The 16,457-nt window shown below is 49.4% G+C and overlaps 1 protein-coding gene across 4 annotated transcripts in view; it reads right to left on the bottom strand.

Annotated features, from left to right (window-relative positions):
• The window catches only part of LOC137207276 (phospholipid-transporting ATPase ABCA3), a 44,869-nt gene that overhangs the window by 21,007 nt on the left and 7,405 nt on the right, over positions 1 to 16,457 (bottom strand). For 2 of the 4 annotated variants that reach the window (XM_067706935.1, XM_067706934.1), the window contains exons 2-10: positions 14,577 to 14,647; positions 14,159 to 14,423; positions 13,136 to 13,263; positions 12,273 to 12,438; positions 9,405 to 9,664; positions 7,351 to 7,467; positions 6,953 to 7,073; positions 2,678 to 2,851; positions 134 to 315 (exon numbers count right to left, since the gene is read on the bottom strand). In XM_067706935.1, the coding sequence (XP_067563036.1) occupies positions 134 to 315; positions 2,678 to 2,851; positions 6,953 to 7,073; positions 7,351 to 7,467; positions 9,405 to 9,664; positions 12,273 to 12,438; positions 13,136 to 13,263; positions 14,159 to 14,423; positions 14,577 to 14,630 (1,467 nt within the window). In that variant the 5' untranslated portion in view covers positions 14,631 to 14,647. Of the gene's footprint in view, positions 1 to 133; positions 316 to 2,677; positions 2,852 to 6,952; positions 7,074 to 7,350; positions 7,468 to 9,404; positions 9,665 to 12,272; positions 12,439 to 13,135; positions 13,264 to 14,158; positions 14,424 to 14,576; positions 14,648 to 14,765; positions 15,055 to 16,457 lie in introns of those variants that run through there. The other 2 variants (XM_067706936.1, XM_067706933.1) reach the window with 2 other exon arrangements.

The raw sequence follows: 16,457 nt of genomic DNA, 5'->3' as shown, positions 1-16,457 counted from the left end.
GGGGTCTCGGGGTCCCTAGGACACATGGCTCATGACAGCGCACAGGGCATGCATTGCATGTCAGGGACTAGAGGTGCCTGGGGTGGGTGCTGGGCCCACCTCTACCCCCACAGAGGTGGCTGTCAGAACTTACCAGGATGAAGAAATACCAGGGCTGGGGCACACCGAACTGGCCTGGGAAGATGGCCTCCACATACCAGGTCACCAGGCTGTAGAGGACGGAGTCCAGCAATAGCATGCCAAGCACTTGCCCAAAGGAGAAGTCGTCGTCCACGTTGACAGGACTCAGGAGGTCTCGCCACTGGACACCTGTGCCTGGAAGACATGCCAGGAAACAGGCCTGAAGCGGACCCGTGGTCACCAATGTACACGTGTGCGCAGCAGTGCAAAGTCAGTGTGACGCTTCCCTGCCTACAGCAAACCTGACAACTTTCTTCAGGCCTCTAGACAAGAGCAAGTCACCAAATCGGTGTCATAGAACTAACAAAAGCTTGTGAACTGACGAGAGGGGCTCATGTTTGATTTATGACATATACACACATAAACACATATCCATCTACATAACATACTTGTACATATACACGGATGCACATACACGTGTACATACACATACACACATACACATATGTGATCTGGGTAAGGCCAACACTGGAAGAGGCTGCATTTAATATAAGTCTTTTCAAAAAAAAGGAAACACTCCCGGCATAAATAAAGCTCTGTTTAGTGGTGCTCGTGGTGTTCTGTCCTCTCTCTGGTTTGCAACATCACAGTCCAAATGATGCTTGGGGATTCTGTGCGGCTGGACCACCTGGGTTGGCTCGAGAGCCCGTGATGGAAATGGCTGCTCTCCAGCCTTGGTCACTGTTCACTTTCAAACAACTACAAGTTTGTCTATTTTAAGAAAATTCAGGGACTTCCCTGGTGGTGCAATGGTTAAGAATCTGCTTGCCAATGCAGGGGACACGGGTTTGATCCCTGGTCCGGGAAGATCTCACACACCGTGGAGCAACGAAGCCCATGTGCCACAACTACTAAGCCTGCACTCTAGAGCCTGCATGCCACTACTGAAGCCCACAGGCCTAGAGCCTGTGCTCCGCAACAAAGAGTAGGCCCTGCTCGCCACAACTAAAGAAAGCCCGCGTGCAGCAACAAAGACCCAACACAGCCAAAAAATAAAAAATAAAAAACAGGAGAAAATTTTTTAAAAAAAGAAGAAAATTCAGTATAGAATTTTGAAAACCAAGAGGTGCCATGTAGTTAGACTCCTCTTTATAAATGGCTTTTTAAAAAGCATTTGAACCCTGGAAGGGACTATGCCTTTAAAAAATCTACATTTTATCACACACTACTGAACATGGAGAACCACGTATATTTAAAAGCACCAATGTCATAGGACTTTTGCCAACTGAAGAAAAAAATTCTAATTAAGGATAAAGCCACACTAAAGGTTCCCGTGGCCACCCACCTCCCTCCCTCCTTAGACCCACAACTAGGAAGCTACAACTAGGCATTGCATGACTGGAAGAAACCAGAGCATTCAGCCTGATAGAGAACATCTGGGTGGGGCGGGGTGAAACCATCTCAAAATGCACTCAGGTCAGTCACTCAGAAGCGAGGTTGTATTTCACCTCCTGCTAGCAGAGCCAGAGCAACACCAGGAGCTCCCGGGAGACGGACACCGACACAACACCAGCCACGCATAAACTCATCCTGTCCCTTCTGTCTCCGCTTGGAACCAAGGCAAGTGAGACAGAGGCAGGGCCAGGTCTGGGTCCACTTGCCTCTTCAAGGCCCTTCTGTGAGGTGGTCTGAGTGATCCAGAAATGAACGGGGCCTTCTCCTAAGAGGTGAGCACTCCATCTCTGGAGATTTCCCACTAGATGTGGGGTTAAGGGTTAAACTAGGCGTCCTCTCAACCCTTTAGAGGAGCAGCCTTGACTCTACCATGTGAAATCTGAGCATCTCCTGCAGTGTTTGCAAAATGGGAGCCCACAGGCCAACGTCAGCCCTAGAGGTGTTTATTTGACACCCATGACATTTTAAAAATCAGGAAATTTCACAAAACTCAAGAAAGCAATGTCCTGGTCTGTGACTTGTTCCTCTCTCAGGCCTTCCTGCCGTCATCACCAATTACTGCAGGAGGTATCAGGGAAACAGGAGGAGGGGAGATGCTAGTTCTACAAGTTCACCAAGAGCTGGGAACCCTTCGAACCCTGCAGACTGAGACCTCTGGCCTAGGAATCCTAAAGCCTCGAGAGGCAGGCAGAGACTCAGAGGCGACCAACTTGAATCCCACCATTGGCAGATGCAGACGCTCACGGCCAGCGTTTTCCTGAAGTAACGGCCAGTTCCAGGCAGGGCTTCGAGGGGTGCTCAGAGCCGGGACCGCAATGGCCAGGTGGTGGCCAACATTGCATTGGACACCTCAACTCTCTGTCCTGTGAACCACGTGTCTCTGACCTACCTCTCCTGTGGCTCTGGTCACTCCTCCCCGTCTGCCCTGGGCGTGAGCCTCCCCCTCGCCGAGGACCTGCCTTCCAAATGCACTGTTCGTTTAGCTGTGCTGATGTGTCTGATTATCGTTGGAGCGAGAGTCTTGAGTCTGGAGGCCCCTCTGCTTAGACCCTCTGGGGTAACTGAATCAGCAAGGACAGCCCGTGTAAAGGAAAATACTCACCTTTTGCTTCAAATTTTCCTATGAGCTGGGCTCCCATTGCCATGGCAACATTGGACAGGAGGCAGGAGAACAGCTTCTGGCTAAGCGTCATCCAGTTGTATCGAGGGGCAACGAAGAAGTAAGGGATGTACGTGAAGAAGTAGAGGAAGCCCCCGATGGCTGCTGCCACATTGGCTATGGGCGGAGAGAGGAAGACAAGTGTGCCAGAACCAGGCGAGGGCATCTGCACTGATGGGCTCCATCCATGGCACAAAGGACGCCTCTCTTGGGCGAGCTGCCCAACCCCAGCCTGGCAGGAGCCGGGGACACGGGGACACAAGCCTCAGTGCTGGGGGGGGGCGCTCCATGCTCGGCTCTTAGCCTCTGCCCTTGTTGGCGTGCCTGTGCCCACCCCAGGAACCCCAAGGGGATTTCTCCACCCTCTCCTGCAGACCTACCTCCAGCTATCTGGGCATCGCACACCTGACACGACTAACACGGAGCATGTGATCCCCCGCCTGGTCCTGCCCCATCTTGTTCACTCGTGCATCCCACAGATACTCGCTGGGCACCTGCTCTGTGCCAGGCCCTGTTCCAGGCACCAGGAAACAGAACAGACAAAGCCCTCCACTCGGGGAGCTTAGGATCCAGTGTGGACACAGCCAGTAGACAAGAAGGTAAGTAAAGCAGATGGTGCTGGGTGGGTACAGCCCTGTGAAGAGCAACAAGCCACAGACCTGGGACAAGACACTCCCTAGGCTGAGGGTTGCAACTATAACCAGGCGGCCAAGGAAGGCTTTGATGAGGAGGTGAATGTGGAAAAGACCTGAAAGAGGTAAGGATGGGGTGGTGGAGGTGTGGGGAGACAGCATGGCTTCAGTTGACGCAGTGCCCTTACACCCTTTGGTCTTAAGACTCCTTTAGCTGTAAACAGTTGTTGAGGATGTCAAAGAACTTTGTTCATGTGGGATACAAACATTATATATATGTCAACATTCCACTGTGTCAGAGATGAATACTAAGAAAATGTTAAGATATTTAAGAATAACAATAATAAACCCATTACAAGTTAACATAAGTATTTTTATGAACAACACCTGTATTTCCCACAATTTAGTGGGAAGAGTAGCCTTGTGAAACATTCTTGCAAACCTCTGTAAAGATTTAACCAATTACAGCTGGATTCTCATATCTGCTTCTGCATTCACTCTGATGTATTGCCTTGTTTTAGGTGAAGTGAATGAAGAAAATGAGCTTCACAGAGATCAGCAGTTGGAAAAGGGACAGGAATTTTAATAGCCTTTTTAGGTATTTTGGATATTCTTTGCTACCACACCACCACTTAACAAGGGGTGGTTTCTTAAAGGTGAGGTGCCACGTGGAATCAACCTGAACAATGAACTTTTTATACTCTGTTATGTGAAAACCTATTGGTCCATCTTGTACCTGGAATGGGTTATTTACTATTCTTGCATGATTTTGTAACATGATGCATGGCCATTTGGAAAATATTGCTCATTGGGCAAAGAACATCTTCCAAATGTTGACACATTTTATTACACCACATAAAAAAAATCACACTGGGTAATATTATCACTAATTTCATAAAAAAGTAAGTAAGTACTGGGAGGCTGTAAAGCTCATGGTGGTAGATTAAAGTTTGCAAAATTCTATTTTTGTTGCCTGAAAGCCTGAATTTTGTAATTGACATCAGATATTGTCAGTTGTTTTCCTCAAAAAGGCAGCTCACACTTGAGAAAATGCTTACCAAATACCAGCAAGTGAATGACAGTGTGATGGTCATTGCTTCAAGCAAAAATGGTGTTCCGTGAAAGAAGTGGCTAGTTCAGCTGACAACTCGAACACCTGCACACATGCTGTTCCTCAAGAGAATCATTATACTACAATACTCAGGAAGCACTTTCTGTGGACATCTCATTCAGTCATGCAGAATATTAGAAAAGTATACTTGAGAGTCAAAGGTTAACAAAATTAACATTTTTTACTGTTCCGTCAAGGACATTTTTGAGTGAAACTGGCATTTTTGTTTGTTTGTTTACGAGAGTGTGTGGTGTGAAGAACACGCCACTGTCAAGTGCAGTTTGGAGCCTGTCTTGATCGTGCTCAGGGCCGGCAGTTTTACCACTTTTGCTTTTGCACCATCAGTGCACATGTCAACATGGTAGAAAAGGCAAATGACATTCTGATATTATCACAAAAAGTTCTGATTTTGTGAACCTCTAAAGGTCCCAGGAGCCCATGGACCACACTGGAGAACCTCTGACCTGGGCAGAAACTGAAGAGGGGCAGGGGCAGAACCAGGAAGGCCAGTTATGGGGCTACCGCTGTCAACCAGGCTGGAGATGACAGTGGCTTGGGCCAGGGCAGGGCTGTGGGGGAGGTGGGAGATGGCTGGAGTTCAGGGGTACCTTGTGGTACAGTGGACAGGATTTGACTGGACTGGGGCAGGATGCTAGAGGAAGAGGAGTCGAGGGCATTCCCAGGTTTTTAGTGTGAGCACATGGTAGAGATGGGGAAATGGGGTTTTGAGGACACCATCAGTAGTTCAGGACACGTCTGACTGAGACACATGTTAAACATCTAATGGGAGTTGCTGGGCATGAGTCTGAATCTGGGAATTATCCCCATGTTTAAAGCTCTCCAAAGGAGTAAGTTTGAGTAGGAAAGAGATACACTTCAAAACAAGAATATCAAGGACTTAAGGAGGAAATGAAGAAATGCTTCCATTGATAAAAGGAGGATTTTTCCCCACAAAAATGGATGAAGAAACAAGAATAAGTGGATATGTACAACAATCAACTGGATAGTTGGTAAAGGATAAATATAGTCATAGAAATAAAATCTCAAAGATGAGACACAGTCTAGAACATACACAGTCAAAGAGAGAATTAGGGAATTAGAAGACAACTCTAAGGAATTCATATAGAGCTCAGCACAAAGAGATTTTTTTAAGGTATGAAAAAGTAGTTAAGAGACATAAAGAACAGACTGAGAGATATACTTACACCCAAGAGGGGTCTACTATAAAAAAAAAGCAAATATAACAAGTATTGGTGAGGATGTGGAGAGATTGAAACACTTTTGCACTGTTGGTGGGAATATAAAACGGTTCAGCTGCTGTAGAAACAGTATGGCAGTTCCTCAAAAAATTAAAAATAGAATTACTATACAATCCAGTGGTTCTGCCTCTGGGTATACACTCAAATGAACTGAAAGCAGGGTCTCAAAGAGATCTTTGTACACCCATGTGCATAGCACCATTATTCACAATAGCCACAAACGTGGAAGCAACCCACATATCCATTGATGAATGAATGGATATGCAAAATGTGGTCTATACATATGATGAAATATTACTCAGCCTTACAAAGGAAGGAAACTCTGACACAAGCTGCAACAGGGATAAACCTTGAAGACATTATGCTAAATGAAGTAAGCCAGTCACAGAAAGACAAACGCTCCATGATTTCCACTTACGCGAGGTCCCGAGTAGTCAAATTCATAGAGACAGAAAGTGTAATGGTGGTTTCCAGGGTTGTGGGAACGGGGTAGGGAGTTAGTGTTTAATGGGGGCAGAGATTCAGTTTTGCAAGATGAAAAGATTTCTGGGGATGGATGTTGGTGACAGTTGCATGACAATGTGAATGTACTTAATGTCACTGAACTTTACACTTAAATGGTTAAGGTGGTAAATTTATGTCATATGTATTTTACCACATTAATAAAAAAAAAGTTATGAGACATGAAGGACAGACTGAGAGGCTTCAACTTAGGTCTAATAGAAGAGAAGGGGGATTAACAGGGAGCAAAGTCTGATTGATGACGAACGGAAATGCAGAACTGAAAAGACTTGAGTCCTCAGATCCAAACATCCATACAGAAAAATCAGACCTAGACTGTCAGCTGACTTCTTCCCAGCAATAATGGAAATCCGGTGGCAATAAGGTAATGTTATCAAAGCGCCAAGGAGAATTTTATACGCAGCTAAGACAGTATTCAGGAGTGAGGGCAAAACAGAGACATCTTCAGATACACAAAGTCAATGAGAATTAACCACTCGCTGAGCTTCACTGAAAGGACTGTTCAGGGATGTACTCTGACACCCAAAAAACTGAATCCAAAGGAAGGCACAGAGTAAAGAAAACCTCAGTCTCCGGGTTATTTCTGCTCAGATGCCCTTGGACCCCTTGACCTTACTCATCCCAAGAGAAACTGCCGGTCTTCTGAGGTGTGCATCACCCACAGACCTCCACTCTCAGAGGCAGGACAACTCACCTTTGCTGAAGAAAGTGCTGACCATGAAGCTGAAGGAGATGGAGGAGATAGCAAAGCAGGCCAGAAAGACTAGCACCAGCGAGGGGTCACTGTGCGCGAGCACTGCCACATTCTTCTTCACCTGTGCAGCCATCCCGTTGGCAGGTGGGGGCAGGTCGGGGCAGGGTAGGGGAGACAAAACCAGGAAGAGTCTCAAACTTTCCCAGCCCCAAATGGAGCTGGTAAGGGTGGGAGAAGGGCTACACCAGTCCTCTCTACCAAAAGGGCAGACTCCCCAACCAAAGCCGTAAATGCGGAGTCTTGGGGTCTCCCTGGTGGTGCCACAGCTGTCTCTGGCCCTCCCACCAACTCCAACGCCTTGCTTTTCATGTGAGACCCCCTTCTGAAGCCACACTCACCTTGATGCAGAAGAGCAGGGTCATGAAGGAGACGGTGATGAGGAGGAAGAGGAAGAACAGGAGGAACCATGCGGTCCAGTGCAGCCAGCTGCTGAGCCCCATCATGCGCATGTATTCCTGGGGGAGGGGCACATGTGCTGCTCCACACGCCCCACCGCCTGCCACCCCTGCCACACCAGACCCCAGGAGCCTCCCTCACGCTAAACCTGCACCATCCAATACAGCGGCCTGCGGCCACACGTAGCTATTTTGGCTGAAATTACTTAAGATTAAAAAGCCAGCTCCTCAGCCGCGCCAGGCACAAGTGCCCAGTGGGGCCGTAGAGGACAGCAGACCCAGGCCTGTCTGTTACCATGGACAACACTGGTCTGGGGGAGGGGACCAGGGCTGATTAAGTGTCTCTTGTGTACCAGGCACTAAGGTAGGCTGATTTTCCAACTTCTTCTCATGGACAATTTCAAACCACCAGAAAAATAGGAAGATTGGAACGGTGGCCACTCACATACCACTTGGGCTCAGTGATCATTCAACATCCCGCCACACTGTTTTCATCTATGTACCTGGAGGCGCGTGCACGCACAAACATTTTTTCCTGAACCATTTCCTTGTCCGCTGCTAACCACCTCAGTGTCGCACCATTTTATTAAAGTTATTTAGGCACCGAAGTGGACAGGACCCACCTCATTAGTTCTCCCAGCCCCTCATTTACAACAATTTAAAAGCGCCAACAGGGACTTCCCTGGTGGTCCAGTGGTTAAGACTTCGAGCTTCCAATGTAAGGGGCACGGGTTCAATCCCTCGTCGGGGAACTAGTAAGATGCCACATGCCACACGGTGTGGCAAAAAAAAAAAAAAAAAAAAGCTCCAATAATCACAGAGTTGGCACCACTGAGAATACTCTAAACGTCCTTCCACTGGCACTGCAGACATTGCCAAAGGAAGAACTTCACATAAATTCTGGGTAATTCTGGCAGCGTCAGAGGTGAGAGCTTACAGAGGACACTATTCATCCAGATGTACATGGTTATGTCAGTGAGATGCCTGTGGAGCACACCTCACACACTTCCACACACTTCTCCATCCCCCACGACACTGCCTGACAGCTGGGCACCACAGCTGTCCTTGATCACATGCAAAGTTCGCTTCCTGCTCTCCATGTATGTGAACATTTGTCTTGTGTTGACCTACTGTTTCAACAGAAACAGAATTCAACCCGCATACGTAATTCAGAATTTCAGTAGCCACATCAAAAAAATTTAAAGGGGGACTTCCCTGGCGGTCCAGTGGTTAGGATTCCGCGCTTTCACTGCCGAGGGCGCAAGTTCCATCCCTGGTCGGGGAGCTAAGATCCTGCAAGTCGTGTGGCGTGGCCAAAAAAAAAAAAGTTTAGGGACTACCCTGGTGGCACAGTGGTTAAGAATCCGCCTGCCAATGCAGGGGACACGGGTTCGAGCCCTGGTCTGGGAAGATCCCACATGCCGCGGAACAACTAAGCCTGTGCGCCACAGCTACTGAGCCTGTGCTCTACAGCCCACGAGCCACAACTACTGAGCCTGCGAGCCACAACTACTGAAGCCCACATGCCTAGAGCCCATGCTCCGCAATAAGAGAAGCTACTGCAAAGAGAAGCCCACGCACCACAACGAAGAGTAGCCCCTGCTCACCACAACTAGAGAAAGCCCGCGCACAGCAACAAAGACCCACCCAATGCAGCCAAAAGAGTTTAAAGGAACAAATGAAATTAGTTTCAACAATGTATTTTACTTTACCTAATGTATCCAAAACACTGTCTTTTCAATGTTCAGTCCTTAACATACAGCACATGAACTACAGCGCTTTATCAGGGTTTTAAAAATCTGGACAGAACAGGCTTGATTTCAAAGAAGCCTGAGATGGGCTGAGCCATGTGGGCACTAGCCCCACGCCCAGCTGCCCTGGTGCCCCCAGTGCCCAGGAGCTGCCCCCACCTGATGACAGGACTCAGGACACGACAGCCCATGGCCACACTGTGCCCGGACTCAGGATCTCTCAAAGCCAAACGCAAACAGGGTTACCTTCAGTTTCCTCTCTTTCTCTTGCACGACAGCCCGGATGATGCTGAGTGAGGTGTAAGTGAAGCTCAGCATGAGCAGCAGGGGAAGCTGGTACTGGATGGCGACGAGGAAGGGGTCCGAGATAAAAGGCGGGTAAGGGAACCTCTTGGCGATCACGGTGAGCTTCTCAAACAGCTGGTGCGTGGAGGCGTTGGCGTGGTACTGCATGACAGCCCTGTCCACGGCATGCTGCACGGCCAGGAAGCCCTCACGGATATACCCTGAGTGCAGGAGCAGAGGACGTTCCGGCATGTGGGGTCGATACATGTGGGAGAAGCCAGGTCCTGGGTGCTGGTGCTCAGAGTGCTGAGGGCACTGAGCTGGTGAAGTGGCCTGGGGTTTCCTGCAGGCCTCCAGTTTGTAGGGGCCACCCTCGCTCTTTGGCTCGAGGCCCCTCCTTCCACCTTCCAAACCATCCAGGCAACATCTCTCTGACTGGCTTCCGTGTCATCACATCTTTCTCTGACTCTCTCTTCTGCCTCCCTTGCCCACTTTTAAGGACCTACTGGGATAATCGACAAGTCTTGTTCCCTTGAGACCAGCTGATCAGCAACTTTCATTCCATCCACCCTTGAGTTACCATCTCAAAGGGAGGCAGGAACCACAGACCAAAGGCCACCACTACACGACCTTTGTGTGCTTTGTGGTTCCTCCCTGCTGGCCCTTTCTGACTCCCCACATTTTTAAAGTGATAAGGGCCAGGGGGATACGATATTCCAGTCCACAGTGAGGCTTGTGAGAGGCTGAGCCTATGGAAGGAGTACGGCATAGCCTCAGGAGAGAGAAAGGCAGCCTGGATTCCTGATGTCCGAGCCCAGGGGACAGAGAGGGGACATGGGGTGCGGGTCTGGGTGGCGTGGGCACCCTCATTCCTAAAACAGTGACATTTAGAACACCTAACATCCTCCAACACAAAACTGTCAGCTGCCTGAGTTCAAGCTTCTAGAATAAAGAAAAGCAATTTTATGCCCACCCCACCCCCAGCACGAGGTCACCACATCTGTGCACTTCTACCACCTCCCTTGAGTAAGTAGTTTTATATGGCTGCAGAAATAGCAGGTGCTCAGTGAATCTTACCGCTCGTTGTGCTGGGTGGGGGTTTAGTTCTCATCTTCACTGTGACCCTGCAGAGTAGTGAACGACATCTTCATTGGACAAACGGGGCCACTGAGGCCCAGGGCGTTGAGCCACACAAAGGGGGAGGGGACAAAGCTGAGACGGGACCCTGGTCTCTTAGCTTCAAAGCCAGTGTCTTTCTCACGTCACAACGCCTCCCCCAGGAAACGTCCTGCCTGCCTCCTGCTCCCTAGTTGTTCTTCCATGAGGTTCTGCATGCTGCCATGGGGTCTTCACCACCACAACCTCTGCAGCTGCTCAGCACTGAGGCAAAGCCACCCTCTGTGATCAATCATGTCCCACTACTGAAGTTTTTATGATCATAAACAATGCTGTGGGGAACTTCTTTTGTGCCTCTGCATTTTCTCCTTCTTTCAGACTATTCCAGGGGCTCAATTTTTATCAGGGGTCTAAGGTATGGACATTCGGGGGTGGGCTTGGGGGGAACACTGGCCTAATTCTTGGAGGGCCTGCTGTGTGCCAGGTTCACATCCTTTCCACATCTCTTGGGGTCTTTGTGTTTTTTTTAAACTGATTTGGACTAAGGAATCATTTATAAAACAGAAGGTATTTACCCTTTGTCATCTGCTGGAATGTTTTCCCCAATCTCTTATTTGCTTTCAAAATTGGCGTTATGTCTTTTTCTCTTTTAGCAAATTTCAAGTTTGTACGTAGTGAAATCTGTCAGTCTTTTCCTTGGAGAACTTTTGCCTCTATCGCTTCCAAGCTTAGGAAATTGTCCCCACAAACAGGACGGACAGCCCCGCCCCAGGTCACACAGCCAGTGTCTCCTGCTGCTGGCCACAGGCAGTGGGCGTGGCAGCTGATGTGGCTTCTCCTCCTCTCCAGTTGGTGACCTGTCCAGGGCTTCATTCTGGGGCCTTGCACACTTCACCTTGCCTTGCTCGTCGTCTTAGCTCCTCTTTTGGATTTAAAATCTTTTCCTGGAACATTAGCCTGGTGATAGGGTCCTGGCACCAGAAATAAATCTAAATGCTGGCTGCCTCCTGCCTTCCTGGTGCTCTATTTAGGGCATTCCTGGGTCTTTTCATCAAAATCTCTAACAAGTTCTGCCTCTTGCAGACCTGGGAATTAATTCTGTGTTCTTTGCAACACCCAGGATGCCTCCTGGAGCCTGTAGCTGGGCCTCAGCTTGAGGGCATAGTCTAGTCCTGGGTCCCAGTTACTTGGTTCTAAGATGGAACCTTGGTCAGAGAAGACAAACAAGCCAACTACCTTCCAGAGTAACAGCGAACAGACCGACACACCCTCTGGCAATACAGTGAGCTGAGATCCGACTTCTGCAAACATTCCACTGACTCAATGAAACCACGGACAATTACACAAGGACAACAGAGCGTACAATGCCTATACAACTGTACAGAGAGAGGGGCAAGGAGAGAAGGGAAATGGAAAACCAAGCCCAAAAGACCCAATGCAAACTGAAGCTCCTTAAAAACTGAAATATAAATGTTTCATTCAACAGCACGTTTGCTGGGAAATAGGGAGACAGCCTTTGCTGTTTTCAAAGATTATTTTGCTTTTCAGAAGCCAGTTTTACTGGATGTTTTCTTCCTTCTCCTACAAAGAAGAAGGTCAAATAATCATAAAAAAATCTTCCTCCAGAGAAATGCAAGATGGGTTTCCCCGACGTGATGATCATGAGCCAGCACCCCGGGGGAGGGAAGGAGACCCCCTAAAAGTGTTCCTCACCAGGTTCTCCGCCATCAGGGGATGTGGGTTCCCTTGGTCCTGGGCTGGGGAAGAGTGGAAAAAGGGAAGTGGTGTGCCAGCCTTCTGTCTCTCTCAGGAAAAAGGAGCCTGTCTGGGTCCACATGTAATTTCTTCGCGTGTAACTGAACCGTAAGTGATATTTCACCTACGGAAACAAAGAGAAAACCAAGTGCTCTAAGGGATCCAGCCAGAGGAGCAAACGTCTGCATCCAGTGGGAGGGTTGGGGGACCCTCATTACCGTGACCTCACCACTGCCCCAGCCCCCGCCAGTGTCTGGATCTCAGGAGGTCAGAGTGAGCGGTCCTGCCAGGGCACAGAGAGCCCAGGGGCACCTCTGCAGTGCTCTTCACCACCCTCTTCTGCCATTACCAATGGGAATTCCATGCATGACTCGTCACTGTTAACCAGTGCAGGGCCACCAGCGTGATGCTGAGGGACCTGACGGTTTCCCAGTCTTATTGCCACTGGGGCAACCAAAAAACCTTTCTTTTTGTTTGTTTGTTTAAATATGTAACAGAAATTCTAATGCCATATGGTGCTAAGTCCCGAGTATCTGCTACTTTCCTACTTGTCCTATTTGACTCTGTCATAGGAGACCTGTAACACCTTTCACAAAACGAGAGGACAAAGAGGGGCCACAGCAATGGTCTACGGCCACTTTCTTCAGACACGCGAGGTTTCTAAACCGCTCTGGCCTGATGGGTCAAACTCCATCAGGGCCCCTCAGTGGGCTGAGAGGTGATTCTGGACCCAAGGGGAAAGTCGCATTTGCTCCCAGGCAGGCAGAGCGTCTCTGGCTCCTGGGGGAGGAAGCTTGGCTCCATGGGGCTGGGGTCCTCACCGCCAGCGGCAGGGGATCCCTGCTGTGGTTGAAGGCATGCTCGAACACCACGGCGGCCAGCACGTTGGCAGAGCGGTTGTCGTACCTGACGTAGTCCTCAAAGTCCTTTTCGGAGGGGAAGCCGCGAGCTGTGGGGAGGAGGGGGGCCCAGAGTTGCCCAATCGTCCACTCTGCTTGAGAAAGCTGGACCTTCAGATAAAGGACTAAAGCTTACAAGTTTCTCTAGGGCTTTGTAAACCTTTCCTAAGACTCGAGGAGGCTTTTGTTTTTGGCAGAGACGGGCTGCGGTGAAGACTGGCAGAACCTCACCATCGAAGCCGGCCCTGGGCATCTAGAAGCTGAGAGCTGGAGCAGGGCCCCTCCATGTGGGCAGCTGCCCTGCCCTGAGCTCTGCAGCCAGCATCAGTTTCTCTCATAACCATAATGGTGGGCTTTAAAAATTCAAGTGGACACTAATGTATAGTCTGTTCAACGACCTCTCTCACCCAGACCCCATTTCACATAAAGGGTTTGACTATAATCACATAGTGAGGGACCAGGGATCTTCCCCTAAGTGTTTGCTACACTGAATTAAACAGGCCACAGTGCCAAAATCAAGAGGGAGAGGAAAAGGGATAATACTTTCTATTCTGAATGCAAAGACCTAGCGAGGGTGACTGGCACATTTCCTGGGAATGGCCCTCAGCAGGCTTCTTGATGACCTTTATCAGAGCTGTCCTCCCAAAACCATATCCCAGAAGAGATTCCTGGCACCGGGGCCTTGCCCTCATAATTAAACAGCTTTGTGGGGTATGTGGACACCATCCCCACTCTGAATAGCCAGGGGCTGTAAACTGTCACACACACTGCTTCCCACAGCCGTCATAACCCTGGTCCCTGTTGCAATGAGACATGACACAGGGATTTGCGGGCCGTGCGGCCACTACAGGGCAGACTGCATTGCCTGCTGCCCGGCTCCCCGCCTGGCCAGTCCCTGACCCAAAGCCCAAGTCCCGCAGCACTACTGAGTCCCCGACAACTCACCTCTCATGTTGATCACCAGCATCCTCCTCACTGTCTCCACAACGGTCCTCACGGCGTCATTCTGGGATGGGATGTAGGCGAGCTCCCAGGCGGCTCCCGGTGGCGGGAAGCTGAAGAACAGTGGCAGCTCTCGGATGGACTGGCCGGGGTAGAGGGTGGCATTGGGCACGTTCTCTGACTGGATCTTCAGGCGAAGCCAAATCAGGATCCCAGAAAACAGCAAGGGCAGGAAGAGCTCCAAGATGGTCACCAGGACCTTCCGCTTCTAAAGAGCAATGGAAACCGAGGGCTGAGGAGTGCGAGGTGGAGGCGAGGGGCTCCTGGAGCCCCTCCCACTGATGCCCCCTCTTGCTGACACCCCCTCTGCCAGGCCCCTCTCGCCCTTCCCCCTGCAGCATGCCCCCAGGGCCGGACCCACCTGCAAAGTGTAGTTCTTCCAGAGCAGGAGCGCCAGCTGCCTGAGCACCGCCATCCTTGCCAGAAGGGCCGCTAGTTGTGGACCAAAGACAAAAAGGGTGTTGGTTCAGGTTTGCGAATTGTGTTTGGGGAAGGCAGGGAGAGTGGGGGAGAGTCAGTCCTGAGACACAGACCCTCCACTTCTCCTCACCTTCTTTTGTCCCAGCCTAACTCAGAACAGCTCCCCAGAGGGAGAGGCCAGTTCTACTCTGTTCAAGGAACACACGCCCTTTTAGGAAGCTGACTTTGTTTCTTCTGGAAACAGGAGATGAACGGCAGGGCTGGTAGATGCAACGTGGCCAATGGAATGGCAATCATTCGATGAATGCTATTCAGATGTTCTCTGTGGTTCGTATGAATGTGCTATTTCTTAGCAAAAACTCAGGCTGATGGAATTCCCCTCCCTGACTGCTTTATTCTCCACCATCACAGAACAGTAAAAGGAAACTCAGCCCAGTATCCTGGCTGCGGGCTGATTTCTAAGACCTGGAGAGGGCTGTGGGGGAGCAGGGGAGGAGCCTGGGGTGAGGGCCCTCAGTGGCCTTAACCTAGGGGCAGACACAGCAGGCGAGGCGGACGCGTGGGCGGCAGGATGGCATGTACTCTCCCACCTTGAACCCTGAGAACCAGTTTTTCCTGCTTTAACTGTGAGCAGTGGTCTGTGAGCCTCCACACGACACTGGTCATTTTCCTCCAGAGAAAATCTACTCTATGTCAGGTATGAATGTTATATTTAAATCTGGCACGTATGGCTGGGAAAATCTGCTGAGACTAATTATCAAACACAGTGACAGCAGAAACAAGAACAGAGCTTTATAAAGGTCTTCCTCAATTTAGGGAAATCTATGTCATGAGACTGCAGTGTGAGAAGCAGAGACACGGAGCCACACTAACCTCTAGAGAAGGAGGGAGTTGGAGTTAGCTCAGGAAGACCCCAGGACGCTCATGACTAGAAGCACCTAGTTCTGTAAGCTGCGGGCATGAATGCCGAGGCTGGACCTGAGGTGGGCAGCGAGGGCGGCAGAGGAGGGGAGGCCCTGGAGAGCTCCTGGTCACCGTCTGCGCCAAGTATGCAGATGGAGCGGAGAGGGGCCCTCCACAGCTCACGGTCCTTCAGGTGGGGAGAAGCATCTGTGACTCACAGGAAAGAGTCCTGAGTGCAGTGAGCCAGCTCCACACTCATGTCGATACTAACCCAACACCATCCATTAGGCGCGTCAGGACGGCACGGACAAAGGGCTGGTAAATCCTTCATTAGTTAACCTGCTCTAACACTATGGCCCAAAGAACCCATCTCGAAACCCAGTGCGCATGGAGCGAGAGCTTGTTTTTTTTTTTTGAAACAGCCAGTTTTGCTTTTGACTTCAGTTAGCTGAAAAATCATTTCCATTAAAGCTCATTTTTAAATTAAACTCTCGCTTTTAAAAAAAAGATGTAGCTGTCCATATCTGCCTAAAAGTAGTTCCTCAAAATTTAAGCTTTAAAGGGCACTCAATAAATATTAGTAGAAAACACAACTGCAAGAAGTTATTTACAAATTAACTTAAAATATGGCTTTTATTTTATTTAACCATATGGTTAAAATATGGGGAGATTAAAGCTAAAATAGCAATGAAGGGCTATTAAGTGAAAACTTAATAAATTATCCAAATTCTTTTAAAATTAATAAGGTGGAAAAACCTGTCTTAAAATCAGTCGTAGACAGTTAATAAAAGAGCAGTAGTGTAATGTTACCCACGAAGGCCTACGGCCTATGAACAGTTTCAAGAAGTGGTTTAGGCTAAGAGGGGAAAGCAGTGCCTCCAACGGAGCTGATCATCCCCACAGCAGGCTGATGGGTGCC

The sequence above is a fragment of the Pseudorca crassidens genome, chromosome 15 (assembly GCF_039906515.1).
Source record: "Pseudorca crassidens isolate mPseCra1 chromosome 15, mPseCra1.hap1, whole genome shotgun sequence".
Taxonomy (NCBI): domain Eukaryota; kingdom Metazoa; phylum Chordata; class Mammalia; order Artiodactyla; family Delphinidae; genus Pseudorca; species Pseudorca crassidens.
Note: the sequence above shows the minus strand (reverse complement) of the source record. Positions and strands in the feature narration are given on the sequence as shown.